Consider the following 22,251-nt stretch of genomic DNA (forward strand, 5'->3'; position numbering starts at 1 on the left):
GGTCATTGCTTTTAAATGACCAAAAACTGTCTACAAACCTATCATATCTACTGGGCATTGTCTGTACTCGTAGCATGTTGCTAAGGCTTGGAACTTCTTATCTGTATCCATCATATCAATACCCTACCATCCTTTCAAACCATTCTGAAAGATTTCCTAGGCAAAAGCCATTTGTGTTCTTGCTCAACACCAGGAAAAACTATATTCCTAAATGTGAACAAATACATATTCATACCTTACAATTCCTTTTTTCTCCCTTCACTCATGTCCTTACATCTATCAGTTTATTTTCCCTTTATTTGGATATAGGATGTCATTATTCTTTGTAAAACTTGGCTAGGCTTAGAAAGGCCTCCCGGGTCATTAGCCAAGTAACAATCTATGAACAAATATACCATAACCTGCTTTTTTTTTCCACTTAGTATTGCAGTTCTTGTTTGTATATTACTAACTTGCCCTTAATTTTCCTATAAACTGGCAAAAATTTCTGACTATTGAATCTTTGTCATGTGTATCTATTCGTAACCATTGTTTTTGTATTATGTCTAATGTAGTATAATTATTTAAACTGTAGTTTTTTGTATTAATGCTATGAAGTTATTACATTGTTTTGTAATACTTTGGAGATTTTGTCTCTGGGCTGCCACTGAAAATGGGTTCCTACCTAGTCGGACTTTTCCAGTAATCAAATCTCAAATATTGTTTTGCTGGGTATACCAGCAAACTTGATAGCAGTCTAGTGGAAAGAATTTCTGCTTCTACTAATATCTTTCAGTTAGGTTTACATGTACGCAGAAAAGTGTAGATCTTTGTTTAACTAATCATATGACAGTGTTTGTTGCTTTCATACATTTCCACTTTCTGACAAGGTACTTGTCTGACATTTGAATGTGATCATTTGAAAGAAATTATGCCCATAAGGTCCAGTTCTGTGGCATAGAGGGATGAAACCCTGACTATATCCAAATCAGCCAAAGACCAGTCCATGACTAGGGCACTAGAAGAGCAATGTGGGGGAAGCCCAGTAATGAATGGATGACACTAGATTGCCCATCCCAGGGGAGGGAGGGAGGAAGGCTGGCTGTCTGCATTGCCAACACCTACTAAAGAAAAAGATAACAGGGTTAGTTCTGAGTGGTCTTCTAAGCCGTATTTATAATGGAAGCTTTTATGGGGTATGTGCTGGAATGTGCATTCCCACAGAAGACATTTTAGAACCCCACATTTGAAAGCATGCATATCAGATAGCAGAAAAGGGTTAGGTTGAAAAATAAGAGCTTCACATGATCTGTTGCTGCACAACAGGGGAACAAATGGCCTGAATGATTGCAGGAGGTTTGGCAAGGTAGTAGGGCGTAAAGATAAATAAAAATGGTACCACATTCGTAGGTCATATGACATATTTTTAACAGTTCAGCTGCTTTCACACACCTTACTGTACCCCTAAAATATCACCTTTTACCTCGGTACATTAAGCGGTTTGAGAATGTATGAGTGAACATACTAGTGTAATTTAAATCAGTATCTGAATAATTGCTGTTAACCAAACAGAACTGAGTAACTTGTCTGATATATATTCTTACTTGATCAGACATCTGTCATTTTTGTTTGCTGACAAGGAATAACACCTTTAGAACTGAAAGTATGCCTCTAGAAATAATTTTGATTTGCAATAACGTCATCAGTGTCGTGGGCTGAGTTTAGCACGCTGCTGTAATTTTTTAACCTTAACCTGAAATCATACTGTTTCTCTGTGTCCCTTTCCCACCTCACTTTGTCCTCCTATTGAAAATATTAAAGAATTTCACCGTGATGTTGGGTGAAGCCTGTTGCATTGCTTGAAGGGATATTCAGAGACGCACTTCAGATTGGCTGAGATCCTTGAGAAATGTAGTGAACCAGACGTCTTTCCCAGTTTTCTGATCAAGAAGCAGAAATTTGCACAAGCTGGGGAAAAGCTATTAGTTGATTGACAAGTATGTGGAATGTATCTGCATAGCTAAAAATTGTTAGTAAAAAGACTACAGTATGAGGAAGCATGGACAAGAAAGGAAAAATTACTGTCAAGGCTGTTAGGTGGGGATTCGCTTGAATATGGGCTGATGGATTTGTCATTGGTATAGTTATCAAATGTTAGAAAAATGCAGACAACTCATCTGAGGTGAGTTGTGAATGTGAAAGATTTAACACTCAGTTACATTTTTAACTTCATATGCATGAACTTTGGAAAGTAGAAAGGGTGGAAGAAAGTAGTTTGTAAACAGACTTGACAATAAGACAGTCATGAAAAGATAAGTAATATCAAGGCTGTTTTACTGAAGGACTCAACTCTATATGAAATGGTGGACGTGTTACTGGACTAATAATTCAGTGCAAGTATGACCATGAACATGATGTAATGTGGGAAGTTAGAGCGATGACAGAGCTGGGCAGTGAGAGCTAGGTGGACATCCCACTCTGTTAAAATGGTAAGAAACTGTATTAACAGTATAATGGCAATGTTTTTCAACAATATATGAAATCTAACAAAAAGGTGAAAACTCTTGTTTATGGAAATATGGATTAGCAAGGTGCTTTAATTTACAATTAGTAAAGCAAGTTACTTAACTGCTGTACATTGAAACTAGTCAAATATCTGGAAGCATTTGGAGGGGAAAAGACTCCAGACTATGCTCAGAGTACTTGTTCAGTTCAGAAGGATCTGTGTGTCTGAGACATTGAGATGGAATGGTTAAGATCTGCACCTCTCATACTTGAGATCTGGAAATTGAACCCTGACCCCTTTTGGTCACTGTGAGGGGTTCTTCCCACCTCCCAAAAGCATGCTGGCGGTTTACACCTGAAGGATGGGAGGTACTGCATTCAAACCCAGCCTTCCAGTGCTGGCCATGAGCATATAATGAGCAGTGTGTGTCTGTATTTTTAATTTGTACTTTTCTAATTGCATTTGCAAGTCACTGTGACATAGAATAACTCTGCCATACAAGGCATTCTTCAGTTTGTACTGATTATAAGACAGGAATTTCCTTTAAGAAAAGTGATGAGACTGTTCATACTGACGTTGATAATTAGTGTTTTCCTAACTAGTTCAACTAGTCTGCATGGAATGGAAAATTCTGCATAGGTAGTACATTTCATGAAAGACCACATTACCACTCCTCTTCAACACTCCTTTTTGATAAGGACTAATACTTGCTCTCCATTTGTCTGTCATAGTAGGTTGTCTTTAGTTATAAAAATGCTTGTATTTTCTGCTTTTAGAGAATATGTATGTAATCTGCGTACATGTGAAAATGTTGCCTGATATCTTTGTACAAAGTTGATGTTCTAATCAATATATTTTTTGACTCTACTAATTAGCCCATGATTGCTGATTAGACAAAACCAGGTGTACCCAAGAGAGCTGTCCTCAGAGTGCACCCAAAAATATACTAGTTGTGGGTAATGACATAGACTTTAGGTGGTACCTATCAAGGGATAAGCTGTATGTTCAAACTGCTTTTGGCATCTTCTGCATCCTGGAAATGTGGACCACAGACTGTGCTGCATCAAGGCTAGCCACTTGGTTCTTGCTGTTCTTTCAGCTTTTCCCGGTTAGGGGTCACCACAGCGGAACTCCGGTCCACTAATGATTGGCAGTAGATTTTTACGGTGCCAAGGTGCCAGCCTGATGCCCAACCTTCAATGAAGGCACGCCCATTCATGCATGTCTTTCAAATGCCACTTGACCGCGTGGAGGACATGCAGACTCCACACAGAAGGTGCTCCAGCCGAGAATCGAATGAGAGAACCTCTTGCTGTGAGGCAACTCTACTGCTGCACCACCATAGCTTCCAAGGCTAGACACTTGGTGGTGGTATGAAAATTGGCTTTAGGTAAAATGGTCATATTGACTAATGTTACCAAGAAGGAACATGAGTATTTGTTAGTGTGAAGTGAGTTGAGGATGCCACCATTAGCATAGGTCTCGAAATATGCTGGAGTAGACTGGGAAGGGGTGTCTCTGCCCTTATTGGGCAAGCATGTGCCCACCATGAAAGCCAGCAGCTCAGGTAAATAACCTGTCCATATTGTGTTACTGGGGTACCTCTAAGCAAAAGCTGGATGTACAAAATCATTAACTTGACTCAGGAGTGTTGCATTGTATACAAGTCCACTGATGGATACAATCTGGAAGTGGATGTCATGATAAGGAATAAGCTGGTATTCTTTGTATTTAGGAGGCAAAGTGAAAGGCCAGTGCAGCAAAGTCTCTTGGCTTGGGATCCAGGGTCTAAGACTCGAGACCAACAGACTAGAAATGATGCGAGACTTGAGTAAACTAGTGCCGTCCATGATGAACTTCAATTTAAAGATGTATAGATAAGGCAGATTGAGAATCTCGGCCTGTGCCCCACAGCAGAGCAAAGAATAACAAGGAAACACTTGCAGGATCTCCTCGATCAAACAGAATGAAATTAAATGGGCTTGATGGGGAACGTGAATGCATATCAGGGCCAGCAGAACAGGATATGAAGATTGCCTTAGGACCACATGATTGGGGCAGTGGTAGTAATGGAGAAGCCATTCTAGACTTCTGTCTGACAGATGGCTTCAGGGTACTCGGTGCATGGTTCACCAACAGAGACCGTCACAAGAGCACCACTGAGCAATTCAGACCTCTTCCTAGTCAGGAAAAAGAAGTGCGATGAAATTAGAAAATGCATAGTTATCAATTAAGAAACTATTGGCATCCAGGCATATACCACCGGTAGTCTGCTGCAGACAATGGGCAGGAAAGACTCTAAAAGTCAAAAGACTTGGAAGCTGACTGGAGCAAAAGCAGATGAGTTCAAAAAAATACTTGGGACTCTTTCACATCATGAAGAGGAAATAAGTGGAGTCGAAGAATGGCAGAATATGAAAAGGTATGAAAACAAAATGATGCAAGGTATAGGAACATGGCATATAAGAAAATCTAGTAGTGGAATGCATACGTCTGGAAAGTTATAAAAAGGAGTGCATAAAGTTAGATAAAGATGAACCAGGCAAAGAGGAAATGCTGGTTGACTAACAGGCTAACAGTGGGAAAGAAGGCATCAGCGAAACTACTGGTTTTGAAAAGCCTAGGCAGATGGCACAAAGAAGCTCTGCTGGGTTGATACCATTCATAAAGGATGCCAGCAACTGTCTGCTCACCAGTCTGAGAGATATCAAGGGCATAATGAAGTATTACCAGAAGATTATGAATGAAAATAAAAACAGAAGCCATACTGCTGCATGCACAGCCTGCACTGAAAGAGGAAAGAGCCCACCTTTGTGGTAGTATGCACTAAGGAAGAGAGGTTATTGCAGATATTAAGATTTTTTTGAGGCTTTAGGGGAAAAATGGATATTGGGCACTCATCACAGTATGGGAAAGCACGAGGCATATTCCATATGACTGGAGGATGGGGTATTCATAGCTGCGGGCAATACAGAGGTATCAAACTCCTGTCACAATGCATGAACATGTTTGAGAGGGTAACTGATAAATGAATAGGTAGAGAAGTAAAAGATGGAGGAATGAGCTGTTTGGATTGTTGTAGAACTGACCCGATGTTTGTGGTGATACAGTGGAGAAACGGGTGATGAGTCCAGCTGTTTTCCCTTTGAGAAAACATATAAGGTCACAAGAGAGTTGATATGAGCAGTCCTGTGATTAGTCAAACACTGGTAGTACTGGTGCAGGCTATGTACATGGACCCACTGACAAAAGTATACAGTGTTTGGACTCTCCGGGGTTTCCAATGGGAGTGGGTCTACATCAGGGCTCATCTCTGACCTACTGCTGCTCATACTGGTGATGGACTGTATCAGCAAATAGATCAGAGAGGACAGCAATGTTGCACAACAGGCAAACTAGGCATCAACTCCAGCATGTTATACAGGATGGGAATGCAAAAATGAAGGCACAGAAGATTAAAACTCTATACAAGACTGGATGTCTAGCTACAAAACACGGAGTTCAAGAAATCAAACTGATTTATAGTGATAAGCAGACCAACATAGAATGTACAAGCATAAAAAAATTGTAAGAAAACCCAACAAATTTGTGAGCAAAATCACGAAGTACAAACACACAAAAAATCCCAGTGCAGAAGGCAATATGAAAACCAGAGGCCGTGCAACAGCAAATCTGAAATACAAAAGCTTTTATTAAAAGGTGAGCGCTTCTGATCTGAAGAAGCTGTGGGTTTTCACTGCAAAAGCGCTCACCTTTTTAATAAAAGCTTTTGTATTTTAGATTTGCTGATGCATTGCCTCTGGCTTTTGTATTGCCTTCTGCATTGGGATTTTTGTAAGCATAAAAAAATGCAGAATTAGTATGTATGACATACCTGTTGCTGTGCTGCTGAGCAATAGTGGTGGAACATCAGTCCAGTGTGTTCATATTTATAATACATCTAAGTCCAGAACTTCTGTACAATCCAAATCAATTTTTGAAATTTCTTGAGAAAAGCAAAAGATGTTTCACTTCTCAGGGCTTGAGTGGAAATGACAATGTACTCTAGTTTGCACTGGCCTTGACTGGTCTCTCCATGGTTATGGGGCACAGCTCATGTCAGGAAAGGAATGTGAAACTCAGGCAGCAGGCCTAGCTAGATATAGCTGCAACACTGAAGTTAAAATAAAGAACTGTTTGTACATTTTATAAGTACAGATAAGATAATGATCATGGCAGCAAATAGGAAAATCAGAAAAAGGTTAAAATTGAGATGAGAGAGAATATATGAAATTATCAGGGAGTTTGGTTGAGAAGGAAATTCTGAATGAGGTCAAAGCTTAAATCAGAAGTGTTGCATTTAGAAGGGTTTCCATAGATAATTTTATACCTTAAGCAGACTACAGATATTTTTTTCTTTAGGAAGATTGGAAATAATGGAGGTGTAATGGGAGAGAAAGGTAACTGGGAGCATTAAAAGAAAACAAAACCAGCCAGTGTAAGAGGACAGTGTTTAATTACAGGGTTAAATGCTTTCAATGCACAAAATAAACAGAAACTTCATCAGAACTAAATTGAGCTTACTCACTTCATTTAAACAGCTAAAATCAAATGACCACAATCAGCTAACAGTCATGCAATTATAAAAAGTATTAATGATGACAAAAATAGTTAAACTGTTCTAAAAGAATACAAAACCTTTTTGTATCGCTGCATTGGTATATCCTGTTTTGCAGTTGTGCTTTCACTGGAATTTGTTCTGAAATGGAAGAGAACAATTCAGTAAACTATTTGCCTAGCACATCAGGAGGGCTGTATACAGGTTCATCCTACTATGCATACAGTTGCTGATAATTGCAATGGCCTTTTTAGAAAAAAAAAATTGGCCGTATGGACAAAAAGCAATAATATAAGAAAAGTAAAAAAAAGCAACAGATATTGAATTTATTAACACACTTTAACAATAATGCATAACTGCTTTCTAAGGATTCTGCTTCTGTTAATAGTATAATGGTTGTAGATGAGTATGAGTCTGCATTGGATTAATTTTTCAAAGCAATCTCCAAACCTTTTAACCCCCTTTGAAAGTTTGTGATGTAGTGTAACATAAGTTATGCTTGTAACAGGAACACAAGTGAGTTTTCTGAAATATTGAAGTTTTATGGAAAAAAGCTTTCGAAGCATAAATCTTTGACTCTAATTTGTATTTGGAACATTGCATTGCACTTCAGTAGTTAATGGGGATTACATGTACATGAATTTCCGTATGGCATTGGAGAGAAGGATGAAATTTATAAGGAGTTAGTTTAGCTATTTAATCAGACCATGGTTTCACTTATGCAGATTCTTGGTAAACATAATGAATGGACAATAAAGGAACTTGAAAAAGATCTGAAAATATTGAATGGTGAATTTGTCAAGTATTTAGAATTTTTGTCTCCAAGACAATTTAGGAATCTTTTCTAGAGTAGAGAGATTGGAACAAAATGTATTCTCTCTAAAAAGAATAAAAAATTGGTGAGGGACCAGGAAGCTTACCGGAACAACAAAGAATATCCATTTCCAGTTGCATCAAAGGCAGCAAGTTTGATTTAGTCAGTGAACAATTAGGTGGGACTGAGTCCACAAGCGATAGTTTTTTTTGGATCCAACATCTAGGATTGGAGTAACAAGTTGTGAATTCATATGGGAGTAAGCATTCATCAAAGAAGTCTATACAGAGAACCAAAGAGAATTAATTTGTTCTGTCAGACAATGATTGATGCATCTTGAGAAGCAGGCCCCAGTACAACCGCTCGTCCCGTGTTCGGTAACCTTGTGGTAGAGGATGAGGGCAAGGCATTGGAAGCTTCTGTTGTACTTTTGAACTCCTATTTATAACTTGACTTCACATTAATTTGGTTGTTGTCAGTTGAAAATTTTATTTAAAGGACTTTTTTATTCCAGGTAACAGAACACGTTTGGTAAATGTACTTACTAATTTTAAATTTACTGTAGAAGGATCCAGTTTGTTTTTTTAAAGAAGCCTTTCATTTTTACTCCTAATTTGATTTCAATTTTGAACACATTTGTAGATTTTTGTGAAACAGAAATTAGACTATTTTTAGAAAAAAAAACTTTTAATCTGTTGGGCTTTGAGTTGGTTACCTTAAAATAAATAGAAATTACTTCTTGAAAGCTGATAAATGCAGTGGCTTAGTAATTTAGTCTGATTTATTAAAAACCTATGACCCAGGGTCACCCAGCTGTTGTCCGAGGTAGATTCTTATTATACATTGAGTCAAGTCTTGGGTGTCACGAGTATCGATAATACTTTGCTAAATTTGTTGGAACAGGGAGATATGGATTATTCACTTTTTGAAATTAACAGCAAGTCACCCAAGACTTTAGTATTTATTTACCATTTCAAAGATTCATAAAAATGAGGCTAATCCCACATTTAGATTGATAGTTGCTGCTAAGGGCTATGAAACGTAAGAAATTTCTGTTTATTTAGATTCCTTAATAAACCTGTTAATTCAGGAATATTTCTTATATTCGAGATTTCTGGCACTTCCTAGATTTATTAAGAAATTACAGGATTCTAGGATCTGAAATGAATATATATGTAGTTTATATAGAATCATTGTATAGTTGCAGCTTTCAATGGTAAGGAACTCTTTGAATCACTCATCTAAATTTTAATATCGGTTATTTTCTTGTTTGAATTAATGCTGATGAATAATTATGTAAATTATTTTCATCAAGTTAAGGAAATGGTTGAGTGCCAGAGCAGCAAGTCTTTTGTTCATGCATGAGCTTTTTAAATGTTTCTTTTATAAGAAATTCGTTGATTAGTTCATTCTTGTATGGAATGGCCCAACAGAATTATTTAATGAATTTTTGGCAAATATTAATGAATACTAATTGTCTTAAATTATTATTGGATCTGGCTTTGAAGTCAGCTTCTTAGATATTACTTTAGAAATTGCTTTGATACTGTAGAAATTTAAGTTCAAATATTTATTAGCAAGTTATATCCAAGAGATTTTTACATGTAATTATGTGCATTTTAAAAGCCATCACTCCAGAAATGTGAAGTTAAGTATAGTGAAATGTCAGTTTATTAGGGCCTCCAGGATTATTTCAAATGACAAAGATTTGGAGGCAGAATGTTAATTTTAATTAACTTATTTTCTGAGCGAGACTATCTTTTCAATGAATTAAGATCTCAAAAGAAATCAAGCAAAAAAGACATCTTTATTTTTTTTACCCATTTTAATTATTGTTTTTTTCCACAAGATAAAAATCATAAGGTTAGACTCTTTCCAACATTTTTGAGCATATGCTATATACCATATCCTATTGCTAGTAAAGAGCTCCAAGAAATCATTTTCAACAATTGGAAGGTTGCATGCAGTAATGGTGAATTATGCAAAATGTGGAGTTCTAGACCATGTTTTACACACAAAAGGAAGGAGTATTTTAAGTTACTTTTGGAAAAGAAAAAGTATGAAGATAATTGAATAGAAGTAACACTGATAAGAGCGAAAGCACCTATCTTTGCCACTGTTGTAAACAATATGGATATATTAATGAAGACAAGATATTCATTTTTTAATCACATTCACAATTTTAAAGAAAGATACAACTGCAATAGTATCATTGTAACGTGCTCCAGCTGTGATAGTTTTTATGTGGTTAAGTCCTTGAGAAGGTTAGGTAAATGTATTTATGACCATATGATAGCCTTTAGAAACAGAATAAAATACTTTGCATAGGCTTTCTTTGATTTGGTTGGGTTGTAAAACATTTTTTAAAGCTATTGACAGTTAATTTGGATGTTAGAGGAGGTGATGTCCATTTGTTAGAAGTTAAGGAAGTGCAATAACAGCTATTGTTTTCCGCCGATAACCCCCCCCCCGGTTTAAATTAATCTTTTCATATAAAATGTGTTTTGAAACAGATGGGAGGGTATGCATAATTTCATTATTTTATACATATGTATTTGTTACACATTTTTATAAAGTTTTGTTTTCTTACATGTAGATGTACAAAATGTTTCGCAGATTGTAGTCTATTATGTTTTTAATCTTTTGTTGATCATTTTTGTAGTCCTGCTGCTGTCAGGCAATTGTCATATGATTTTTAGCTATTTAAATGAAGTGAGTAAATTTGTTAACTTCTGATGAAGTTCCAGTTTATTTTGTGGAATGAAAGTGTCTTTCATTTAAAACATTTAAAACATTTAAACGTAGTCTTCTTAGACTATCTGGTTTTGTTTTTACCGTTTTTTTTAATTCCGCCTTTGGAATTGGTATATCCTGCTTTGCTGGTAATTGGGAAGTTGAATTTTGGGGATGTTACAAGTTGGCAGATTTTAAAAATTCCCTCGAGTACTTTTAGATGTGTGGGGGGAGTGAATAGTTATAACTAATGAAAGGATTCTTTAGAGCTAGGATTAAGCTTTGAATTGCCTAGACATAAGGCCTTCCTAAGTTTAATGCTATTTGAATGCCAAAAAAAGCAAATGGGCATCAAAATCTAAACCATCTGTAATTGAAGTACTAAATATTGTAAAGGAGATAAAAGAACTGGATGTGGGGTCTTTAGAAAAGTAAAGGAGCAAATTACATAGAAATGGAATTTGTGGAAACAGTACCTAAAGAATGTTTAGGAGGATGAATGATATTTAAGAGAAGGCAGGAATTGAGCAATTTATGTAATGTTGGAGTGATGGATAATCGTTGAAATGAAAACCTGTGTATCCTGCATGAAAATGGAAAATGTTATGGTTTGTTTTCCTAAGGTGTTAAGGCTAGAATCTGTGGTGCTGCAGCCAGCTGGCACAAAGGTCAGGAGTAATGCACGCAGAAAAATACCTAAGGTTGGCTCTGAATGTAGAACATGGAGGAATCTTGAGATAAAGATGAAGTGCTTGAGTTTGGAACTAATATGCAGTGTGTTTCAGACAAAGAAATTAGGACATCATTGCAGAAACCAAGTGTACCCCCAGTTACAGAGGTCAAGGAGAATATTGCAATGGTTTAGTCATATGGGCAGGAAAGCAGAAGGCAGTGTGGTAAAGCAGATTTGGTATTAGGTAAGAGCAGATGACACTGAACCAAGAGAGGAATGGCTTACTTGAGAGGATAAGAGAGAGAATGCAAGACCTGCCATAGGTAGGAGAGGCTCTGAATAGAGAAAAGTGGTGACATTTGATGTGATAATCCACTTCCTTGTAAAAATGGGAAAATATGATTAAGCTGTTTGTGATTAAATATTATAGGAGAAATTTCTTTGATTTAATCTGTTGCACAAGCACATGTAAATTTGATCCAGTGAAAGTAATGCAGCTGCTTTCCCAGAGATTTACTCTTCGCTCCCTTTTTGATTGAATGCACCTCAAATGTTTGACTGGGATCAAGTGAAATTCTGCCCACTAATTAATTTAGATTTGTTTATTTGACATTTATTTATCGGGATAGTTCATCTGGGTCAACAGAACCCGTTTTCAGTGGAGGCCGAGAGAAGGGGCCACACTTCACACTCAAGGATACTATCTTTTAACTATTACTTTGGGTATTTTACTGTAATCAGGTGAATGAAATTCTCTCCATAATTCCTGTTTCTGTGATGTAGCTGGATAAATCGCTACCACCCATCTTTGAGTTGTAGATAGGATGCTTATAGGATACAAAGAAGGATGAGTGTGAATGATCAGTGATGGCTGTCCTATTCATAGGGTTGGTCCAGTCTGCCAGCCTCCCACTAACAAGTAGAAGCTTACAGGCAGTGCAACTGCATAAACCCAGGGGATGTTGGCTTTGTTCTGCCAAGCCTGTTTTGCTAAACATCATCTGCATGGAAACGCACATAAGAAGGAGCACTACACCCTTGTAGTGACACAGGTGCACATGTTAGCAACCTGTGGAAAGTAAGGGTCATTGGGAGGTCAGTCTGCCTCATAAGATGCAAATGAGGAATACACATGACCTCCATGGCTGCCTGTATGTTGGCCCCTCAGGTCAGCTGTTACTTCTGTGCTGTGGATACCTAATATGGGGGTAACAGTGGGCTCATGAGTGTTAGGTGGTGGCTTGGTGGTCTGCAGGCATGAAAGGAATAAAAATGAATACATTTTGTCTAAAGGTAATACATTCAGCTTGTTTTAGTTCTACATTTGCAGTCAGTATCCAGGGTATACTTAACTGTTATTACCTTAATGGTCTAGTTGTCAGACTGTTACATATTGCACTCTCTAAAACACAAGTTTGTTCATAAAAAATACTTTCAGGTGGAGCTGTAGTTTGCTTGTGGTCTTGTAGTGCTCTCAATCCTGAATTAGCCTTCCCATTTCCTGTCATTGGTGCATGTTAGCAGTAGCCTTCCCAGTTCCTGTCACTGGTGCTTGTTAGCAAGTTATGTGTGTCTCTGTGTCTCTTTATGCTACATATATGCGTGTATGACATGGAAAATGTAACACTGATTGTGGTTGCATTACATTCCAGCTTCTAGGTCCATTCTCATCTTTAGAATTTTACACAAAGCAACAGATTTTATCCTTTACTTGAAAAGGGCATTAAGGAGCTGACTGTTTTCAAGAAAAAGATAGTGGGATCAGTTGCCCTGACAATTCATTATGAGCACAAACACTGGGAAGTTAAGAAGTAATTTCCCTAGGATTAATATGTGATTGTAAAAAGTGGAACAGAATAACATTTAGGAAAAGCTATACTCAGCGTTCTAGGTTTGTTCCTTCTGCAGATGTCTGTCTTCTGTTTCTCTCATGCTAGACAATGACAAGCAAGGTAATGTTCCTTCAGAGCTGTTCCCTGCATGTGAATGTATTGAAATGAGAAGCTGCTAGTCAATGAGTTTATCATAAGGTGGTAGTATTTTGCTTGGTCACAGCATCTTGCCCCCCCCCCAAAAAAAATACATTTTAGAGAATTTTCAAATATGTACCTAACAAAGTATCATTTTGCTGTGAACTGTGGTGCACTTTCATTTTGTAGTTCTCCATGTCTTTTATTTTGTTTTGACATTTTGAGACTGCCCTGTTTCACAGATTTTTTTCCCTTACTGCTACCTAGTCCTACCTGATTTAGGAGGACTGTCAGCACTTCTTACCCTAAAGGACGTTCTAGTCTTTGCTATGATTTGTGCAACTTTTATTACATAAATTTCTACTTTGTGTTTTCTTTAATCCTGTTAAGGTAGAGCTGTGAACTCTATAGAATCCTTCATAGTTATAGGTTAGCTGTAGAAGAACATATACTGTATCTGCTTTGTGGCAGTGCTAATATGGCCTTCCTCAGTTCAGAATTCTTAAAGCATTATGTCCTATAAATGATGTGGCAATATAAGTGCATTTATTTTACCAGACCAGTATGATGAAGGGGGGTCTCTATTAATTCATCGAAGTTTCACTTCAGTGAACCTTTCTTCATCGAACCCTGACCATCGAATGTTCATTTCAGCACTTGGCCAAAACAACACCAGAACAGACACTACAGTATGCAAAACCCACCAAAATGGGGAACTTTGCCCCCACACACCCCAACTATATATATATATATATATATATATATATATATATATCAACTGAGAGATTGCACTGCAGTGGGGGGAAAAGGAAAATTTGTGCTGCTGGCCAACTGCTTCTTTTCCCTATGTAAATGTTTTGCAGATATGAATATTCACCGAAATGAACATTCGATGGTTAGGGTTCGATGAAGAAAGGTTCTCTGAAGTTAACCTTTGATGAATTAATATAAATCCGATGAAGGCACTTGTATGATACAGGATTTTCTCATACTTTTTGTGGAAATAATTGCTAATCTGCTAGTGCTGTAAAAATCCAGCAGTGTTGAAACTAGCTATAAACTACACTGACAGCTGTGTATGACCTTTTAATAGCTGTCTGCCTTTTTTTTCCCCAGCTCGTTTAAAGGGTAGAAGAGGATTTAAGGATGACCGCCGAGATCGATACCCTGTTGGCAAAAGGGGTGGATTTCAGGGTGGGCTCAGAGATGGAGAGAATTTCAACAGACAAGGAAAGAGAGACTTCATCTCAAAGACTCAAAATGGTGATTATGGTATTTCAAACTATGGTACTAGTACAAACAACTGTGGATCTGGCTATGGTGCTAATGTTGTAGCAGAGTACAAGTCTTGTACACGGAGTGGATCATTCCAAAATGGGCACCAGAACACTCGACTTTTTGGAGGTGGTAGTCAAAACAATTTCCTTAATGGTATGAATAAGCAGCAGTATGCTTATCTTCCACCTCATATGGCTGGTTATCCCTTACAGACCACACACCCATAGTTATAGGTTTGTATTAAAATTGGCATCTTAAAAAGACTGTTTTTGTGTGTTCTATTTTTAAACTGCATTTTCAGTAACTTAAAGAATTTAACCAAAATAACATAATGAAACGGCATAGCACTGTAATTGCAAGGATGCACTTTTCTGTTTTGTTTTATTTAAGTTTAACATACATTCCTAAACGTAGATGTCCTGGCTTTGTACTGGAACCTTACTCATGTTTTGATGCAGGTAAATGAGTTTGATTATTCAGTTACAAATAATGAGGGCAATATGTGGCCTTCAATAAAAAAAAATAAAAAAATGGCAGAGTGATTTATTGTCTGCTTTAATGTATCATATTTTCTAAAAGTACTTTTTATGTTTTAAATGTGTAATTGTTCGGCTTTTCTATTCTAGCGTAATGGCTTGTTTAAGCAGGTCTTCACTATTTCTTTCTTCAAGACATTTTTTTAAATTTATAGTCACGTTTAAACTTCTGTAGTAATGGGTTGCTTCCTTCACAGTTTCTTCATGTAGTTTCAGTAATAGCAAAAAAGGCAGAGGTTCCTGACCTAGCAGCATAAGACAGACTGCTACTTGACTGTACATTTGTTTAAAATCAACTGGTAATAGAAGAGGTTCCTCATTGGTCATTGCTACAATAGACTAAGCTATATGGGTTATATCCTGAACAGGCTATAACAACTGGCCAGTGTCCAAAGTTGGTGCATCTTCCATATGCCCAAATAGCTTGAGCTGAACTGACAAGCTGAGCTTTCCTGCTGCTGAAGAAGAGTGCTCCCATCTGGATTTTAGAGGATCAACAGTCAACTTGTGCTAATTCATTGTTGGGCAGATAGTTCCCTTTGGGGGAAGAACCTTCCACATATTTTTAATGATTACATTTACTTTCCTGTGTGGGGGAAGACATTTTAAGCTAAGTGTTTGTTTTTGACTGTCACATGGCTTTGCTGTACTTTTAAACAGGAGTGCACTTGTGTTTGGCAGTTTTAAAAGTTGATTTAAACATTCTAAACATATTTTTCTGTAGAGAAGGTGGGTCTAGTAATGTATGCTAGAATGCTTTTTACTGGGAAATTTTTAGGCTATGTACTTGGGCCAGTACTTTCCTTGTGCATGGCATTAATGAATATGTTGAAGTCAAAACTTGCTACCATAATGCAATATGCCTGTTGTTTCAACCTTAGTTTTCTCAATCCCAAATCTTCCCACTTTAGAAACCATTACACATGAAGCTTTTACCTCTATAGAAAACTGGCTAAATAAATCAGTTACTCTTAAGCCCCAGCAAAACCAAACTAACTATATTCCTTCCTAAATACATGTATCAAAACAACACTGACCTTAATATTTCCTCAGACATAAGTGAAAATGTCACCAACACAAAATTACTAGGAGTTATAATTGACAAGTTAAAATGTGACTGAACATTGACACTGCAATAAGAAAGATTGCAAACTAGGGTATCTTTACAGAGCAAAGCACCTGCTTAAGTTATCATAGAAGATGCCACCTCCCTTCTCCTTCCCACACTCCTATATGCATCAACAAATTCACAAATCTCAGCTCATCTGCCAAGCACAAACTAGTAAGTACTTGCTACAAAATTAGCAAATTTGCCTGCAGCCTTCTACACCATTTCCATCACTGCATGGTGCTCAATACCCTTAGCAGACTTGAACTTCACCACATTACCATCTCTCATCTACTCACAGCACACACACAATACTTCATCCACTTAAAACACCCTTGTTGTCAGATCTCATCTAATGGCATGTACCAAATAAAACCCTAAGATCTCCCAAACTTTAACTTTTGCTAATAAATCTAATTACAGTGACTCACTATTCTTTGTTGCCATCTCTAAGGCATGCAACAAACTTCCAAACTACATCTGGCTTTTAAATAACCTACAACAGTTCAAATCTGCCCTAAAATATTACCTGGCAACTAAGAAAAACTATGCAACTGCAACACAGCTACAGCTTTAGATATCCAATCCTAACTGTATCTACTGTAGATACCATGAAAAGTGTATTAATATATTTTTGATTCTACTCGCAATATCTTGAAAATATGTATTTCCTTAATCTGATCTGCTTTGTAAATGTTTGATTTTTTTTTAATTTGTAAATAATGTTTGACTGTCTATTTTAAATTGTCAAAAAATGTTCTACCCTTGTGTTGGAGATGTTCTTCCTGTGCTTACACTGAAAATGGGCATTTCAGTTCCCTGACTGACTTGTCTAGTAAACAAAAGCAAATAAATAAAGGTAGGTGACTTAGTACTGCTACTGAAATTTTACTGCCTTGTGCTGCTTAGTTTCTTCAGTAGAGAGGCACCATTTTTGGCTTGACCAAGGAACAAGCTACTGATCCCAGTATGTCCTTTTTCCAGCCACAAAAAGCAAACTAAACAGCCTTTTGCCACCACAGCAGATTAGCAATTTACCTCAGCACCAGGAGGGCAACTTTGCTGTGGTCAAAGCTGGTTTCTCAGACCCACTCCTCTTTTTCCCAGGGTCCCTCTGATTTTGCCCATACAGCCACCATGGACCCTGGGATTAGCCATGTCCTATGTGGCTGACTGGGTCCTCTTAGTGGGTAAGGAAGATCCACTTTTGTTGGTGTTTGGAGAAGGGGCAAGGATGATGACCCTGTTTAAACAGAATATTATGTCCATCCCTGGGGAAGCTGTTGCTGCCATTCAAAATCTTGTTTGTTCTAATTTTCCTTTCAGAAAGAAACAAAACTACATAAACAGAACTACTATACAAAAACAAAGTTCCCACAAATTACCACATAGGTGGTAATCCATTAAGTACAGAAGTAGTAATTAGGGACCTGGGGACCCAAGTTGATAGCAATCTTTCATTTGACAACCACGTGGCCAAAGTGGTTAGAAAAACATTTTATATAGCCCACCTAATCATGAAGGGATTCACATCTAGATCAGGGGAGGTCATCGTGCCTCTCTACTCATCCCTCATCGGGCCCATAATTGAGTACAATGCCCCTTTTGGGATGTACCTTACCAGACACCTGCAGCAACTGGAAAGACCCCAAAAGTACCTCACCAAGAGGATCAAAGGGCTCAGATGCCATATGCTGCCTGGTTAAAGAAACTCCAGCTCTACTCAGTGGCATACCGCCTGTTCAGAGGCGATCTGTGCCTGACGTATAAAGCCATGTCCAACCCGGAATTAATGGACATGCTGCACCTCAGAAAATCCAAATCCCATCGAGCTACGTGCTCGAGAGACTTGAACCTCAGCACTGAAATAAATAGGACATGCTTGAGGGACAGATTCATAACCTAGAGGCTCCCTTCACTCTGGAATAAAATCCCAGTCCAGGTTAGGCAGAGTCCCTCATTGACTCTCTTCAAGAGGAATCTTGATGAGTGGATGGGAGATCGTAGGTTTACCCCGGGTATCACTTCTGTGTCACTGTTAGACAGAGGCACAGTATACTAACCTCGAAAAAGGGCATAGCAAAATAAATTTAAAATGGGTGGCGAAAGCCAAACACATTCTGGCTAGGCTTATAAATGCCCTAGGGCAGATAAGCCTAGTATGAACCTATATACCTTTTGCTCCAGTTTCACTGGATAGGAATACTTCATATAGTTTAGAGTCTTGTACAGGTTATTGACCCTTCTTATTGGATAGTTTTCAGTAAGAGGGGAAAAAGGATTCCTCTTTTCCAGAAGATATTCAAAAATTGAATCTGGAGATGAATATGATGGGACAGATGCAAGGCTTTCTTCTCAGAATTCCGATTCAAACTCAGGAGAGCACATTATTTGAATCTCCGTGTTAATTCTCTCTGACCAATTTCCAGAATATGCCAGTGTTTCCAGTGGGAGAACACTAAGTTTTTCAGTCCCTCAGAAAATATTATGACCTGTTTCAATTGGAATTCCCAGAACCTTCTCCCATCCCCCCAATACTGCCAGCATTAGAGAATGTGTTTTGTTATAGCCTGTGATTTCCATGATAGCTTGCCTGCTTCACCTAAGAAAGCAGATAAGAATGTACAAAGTTCTTTAGAATTTCACATTTCTATATACTCATCCTAGACCTGACTAAGGAGCTATAGCTTTTGTCAACCCAGCTGTTGCCAAACATTTTATTAACTTGAATCCTTTCTCTGACAAGAATGGTAAAATGGTTGATAAGTTTGGAGAAGAAAAGTTTTATACTTCTGCAACTTTAATTTTTAGAATTTTGAATTGTCAGGCTCGTATATTAAAGTTTATTCTGACTAATTGTGAAACTGTGAGGAATGTTTTATCTGCAGTTCTTTCCTGCGAGAGAAAAATTCTGTTTGGTGTGGCTTTGTTTTATTTCTTGGGTCACTACTTATTGTTTAAAGTGTGTTTATTACCTTTTAGATAATATATTTGTCTGGAGACCAGTTCGGTAAGTACTAGGCCATCTGCCTGAGGGCATCTATAAGCCTAGCCAGAATGTGTTGGCTTTCACCGCCCCCTTAGATTAGTTCCCTGTGCCTCAGTCCAGCAGAGCCATTAGTTCTCTGTGCCTCTTTCATTCCTAAAGTAGTATGTGGTAGTGCCCAAGTTCACAGTACTTTCAAGACACTATTTTGACCATTCTTCTCCATTTGAGCTTTTTGGTAACTTTAGATTTAAAAAGAGATGCATCTTTTTAAATCTAAAGTTACCAAAAAGCTCAAAAGAAGAAGAATGGTTAAGATAGTGTCTTGAAAGTATTGAAAGGTCCAGAACTGGTCTCCAGACAAATTCATTCTTTGGCACCAAAAACATTCTTGAATAAAGACCTCTTCCCATTTGGGAAGAAGAAACAGTTTCTAATTCCCCCTGAAAACGCACATGCTGTAGGACAGGGCAAAATAGAGGGGTTTGGTCTGATGGATATGGACTGATTCCCTGAAAAAGAGGTATTTCTTCCCGCTGCCATTTGTACCCTTTGTGAATCAATCTCAGAAACCATTTGCCTGAAACCATATATTGTCAAAGAGAAATGGATATTCAGACTTTCTGGAAGGGATAAGGGACTCACAGGGAAGGAAGGGGTGACCAAGCTCTGTGTGGAAACCCTCTTGAATAGATCTAAATATACAAAACCTTAAGAAACATCTGAAATCCTATCCATCCAGATTGCAGATGTTTTTTAAGGTTTTGTATGTCTGTATCACATTATCAGTTTTCTGCCTTCCCCTTTGGCCTATCCACTTCTCCAAGAGTGTTCAGAAAGTGTGTAGTAGCTCCAGTTATAGCACATTGCAGGCTACAGGTTGTACAGTTTTTTCCATATTTAGACAAGCTGCCTATCTTTGCAGAGTTTTCAGTGTGTCAGGAATTTCTTGCTTGGATGAGAAATCTATGTGAGCTTGGATTCCAAGAGAACATTTACAAGTCCTTTTTGACTCCACACAGGATTGTATTCCTGTGGTATTTGCCTGACACCTCAGTACAAAGAGCTTTTCTTCCAGAGGGAAAAAATGTATATTTAGATCTCTTCAAGGGGGTTCCACTCAGAGTTCAGTCACTGCAAGGAAATAGCTCAATATTCTCTGTTTCATGGCATCTGTGATTCTCATGATGCTACTGGCAAGACTGCATGAGAGAGACACAATGGTATTGGAAGCCTCTCTGGTCCCACCACCAACATCCATATCTTTTCAGGATCCAGTTGTGGGATTTGAGAGAAGGAGAAATTACTAGATGGAAACTTCAAATATCCCTGAATCCAGATCTCCTCTTATAGATCAATGTGTGCATGTACCTTTAAAAAGCTGTGCAAGGGTTGCACAAGTGTATAAATTATAAATACTGAGCATGTGCGAGCCTGACTGCCATTTTGTAGTAAGCTGCTGAGATCTAACCATGTATGTATTTAAGGTCCGTCTCTTAACTAGTTCATTTGTATTTTATGATGCTGCTATCCATCCTGATGTTTCTATGTATTAAAACATCTAAACAAAGTACCCCACCTGCTTGTCATCTATGTTGGAGAGAGATGAGCGACATAGTGTCAGAAGTAGGATGTCTAAAAGGACATGGTGTCAAGATGGGATCCAGAAGCAAGACCAAGAGACATGCAGCTAATATACAAAAGTGAATTATTCCTAAAATGTGCATACTCCGCAAAACAGGTAAGAAACTAATTTCAGGTATTAAAACTTGCTCAGCACTATTTCATTTTTGAAAAATATGAAACGAGGCATACTGAATGTTCTAAATGATTTTCACATAAACCAATATGTGCGATATCGATAAAATATTCGAATTACAATGGAAAATGTTTGAAATAGTCTGATTTGCATAAAACAAGAGGAACAGTGTTTTCGCAAAGCATGTATTTTTCGTATTAAGCAAAGATATCAGAGTTATCAGAAGTGTATAAAGTGTTTGCATGTTTTTGCAGTACTACAGTAAAGCTATTTCCCAAAGTACAGCCATTACAGGGCATATTTTGCAGAATACAGCCATTACAGAGCATATATTGCAAGGTAGTGTTTCAAGGAGTTTATTGTGCATTTGAATGTTATTACAAGCTCACAGAACACTTTGTACATAATTAATTACAAGGGACATATTTTCAGTGTGCATGTACTTTGTGAGCATGGCAGATTTCAAAAACCCAGTGCACTGTACTGCATTGTTGTCCCTTCTTCCCCCCCCCAGTGGCCCCAGCTGCAAGGGAGGGGGGACTTTGTCCAGTCCATCAGCCTTCTAGGTGGTAGACAGGCCCCTCTCCAGCTTGGCAGTCACCTGTTTGACATATTGCTGAGAACTGGAGAGTGTTAGAGGCAAGAGTACATTTTCATACAGGCTGCATTTTCTGATAAAGATGACCATACAAAGGCAGTAATATTGCTGAGAACTGGAGTGTTAGAAACGAGTACATTTTCATACAGGCTACATTTTCTGATAAAGATGACCATACAAAGGCATTTATTCTACTTAATTTAGCTGGGTCGGAAGCCATAGAAAGGGAATTTTCATTTGTGTATGCACCTGCTTTTTATACCAGAGCGGGGGAAAAACATCATATTGTTGTACAGGCAGAGTCAAGGGAGGACCCAGAGTGCTTAAAATGTAAATTTAGAGATGTGCAACCCCAGACAAATGTTACAATGGAAAGGCACTTATTTTATACAAGGGATCAAAAGCCTGGTAAACTTTGGCAGCATATGTAACTGACCTGAGAAACCAAGCTAAAACTTGCAGATTTGGTACTTTAAGGGAAGAATTAAAGGACAAACTTGTGTGTGGTATTAGATTATGCTGCGAGGAAGATTTTGCTTCATGACAGTGGTTTAACTTTGAATAAGGACATTTGGGATTTGTCAGATAAGAACTCTCAAAAATGCACACACGTATGCTTACAAATGAGAACAGCCCTAGAAGGCACAGTGAACACTCGTGTTGGTGGTATGCAGCAGATTAAAAAAACAAGCACATGGCAGTAACTGTACCCCA

The 22,251-nt window shown here is 37.8% G+C and overlaps 1 protein-coding gene across 1 annotated transcript in view; it reads left to right on the top strand.

Annotated features, from left to right (window-relative positions):
• Positions 1-15,113, top strand: part of LOC122808477 (probable ATP-dependent RNA helicase DDX5) — a 710,554-nt gene extending 695,441 nt beyond the window's left edge. The window contains exon 15 of the mRNA XM_044079433.1: positions 14,389-15,113. Within this exon, the coding sequence (XP_043935368.1) occupies positions 14,389-14,777 (389 nt within the window). The 3' untranslated portion in view covers positions 14,778-15,113. The remainder of the gene's footprint in view (positions 1-14,388) is intronic.
• Positions 15,114-22,251: the final 7,138 nt, after the last annotated feature.

This window comes from Protopterus annectens, chromosome 8.part0 (genome assembly GCF_019279795.1).
Source record: "Protopterus annectens isolate FY-2018-M chromosome 8.part0, PAN1.0, whole genome shotgun sequence".
Taxonomy (NCBI): Eukaryota; Metazoa; Chordata; order Ceratodontiformes; family Protopteridae; genus Protopterus; species Protopterus annectens.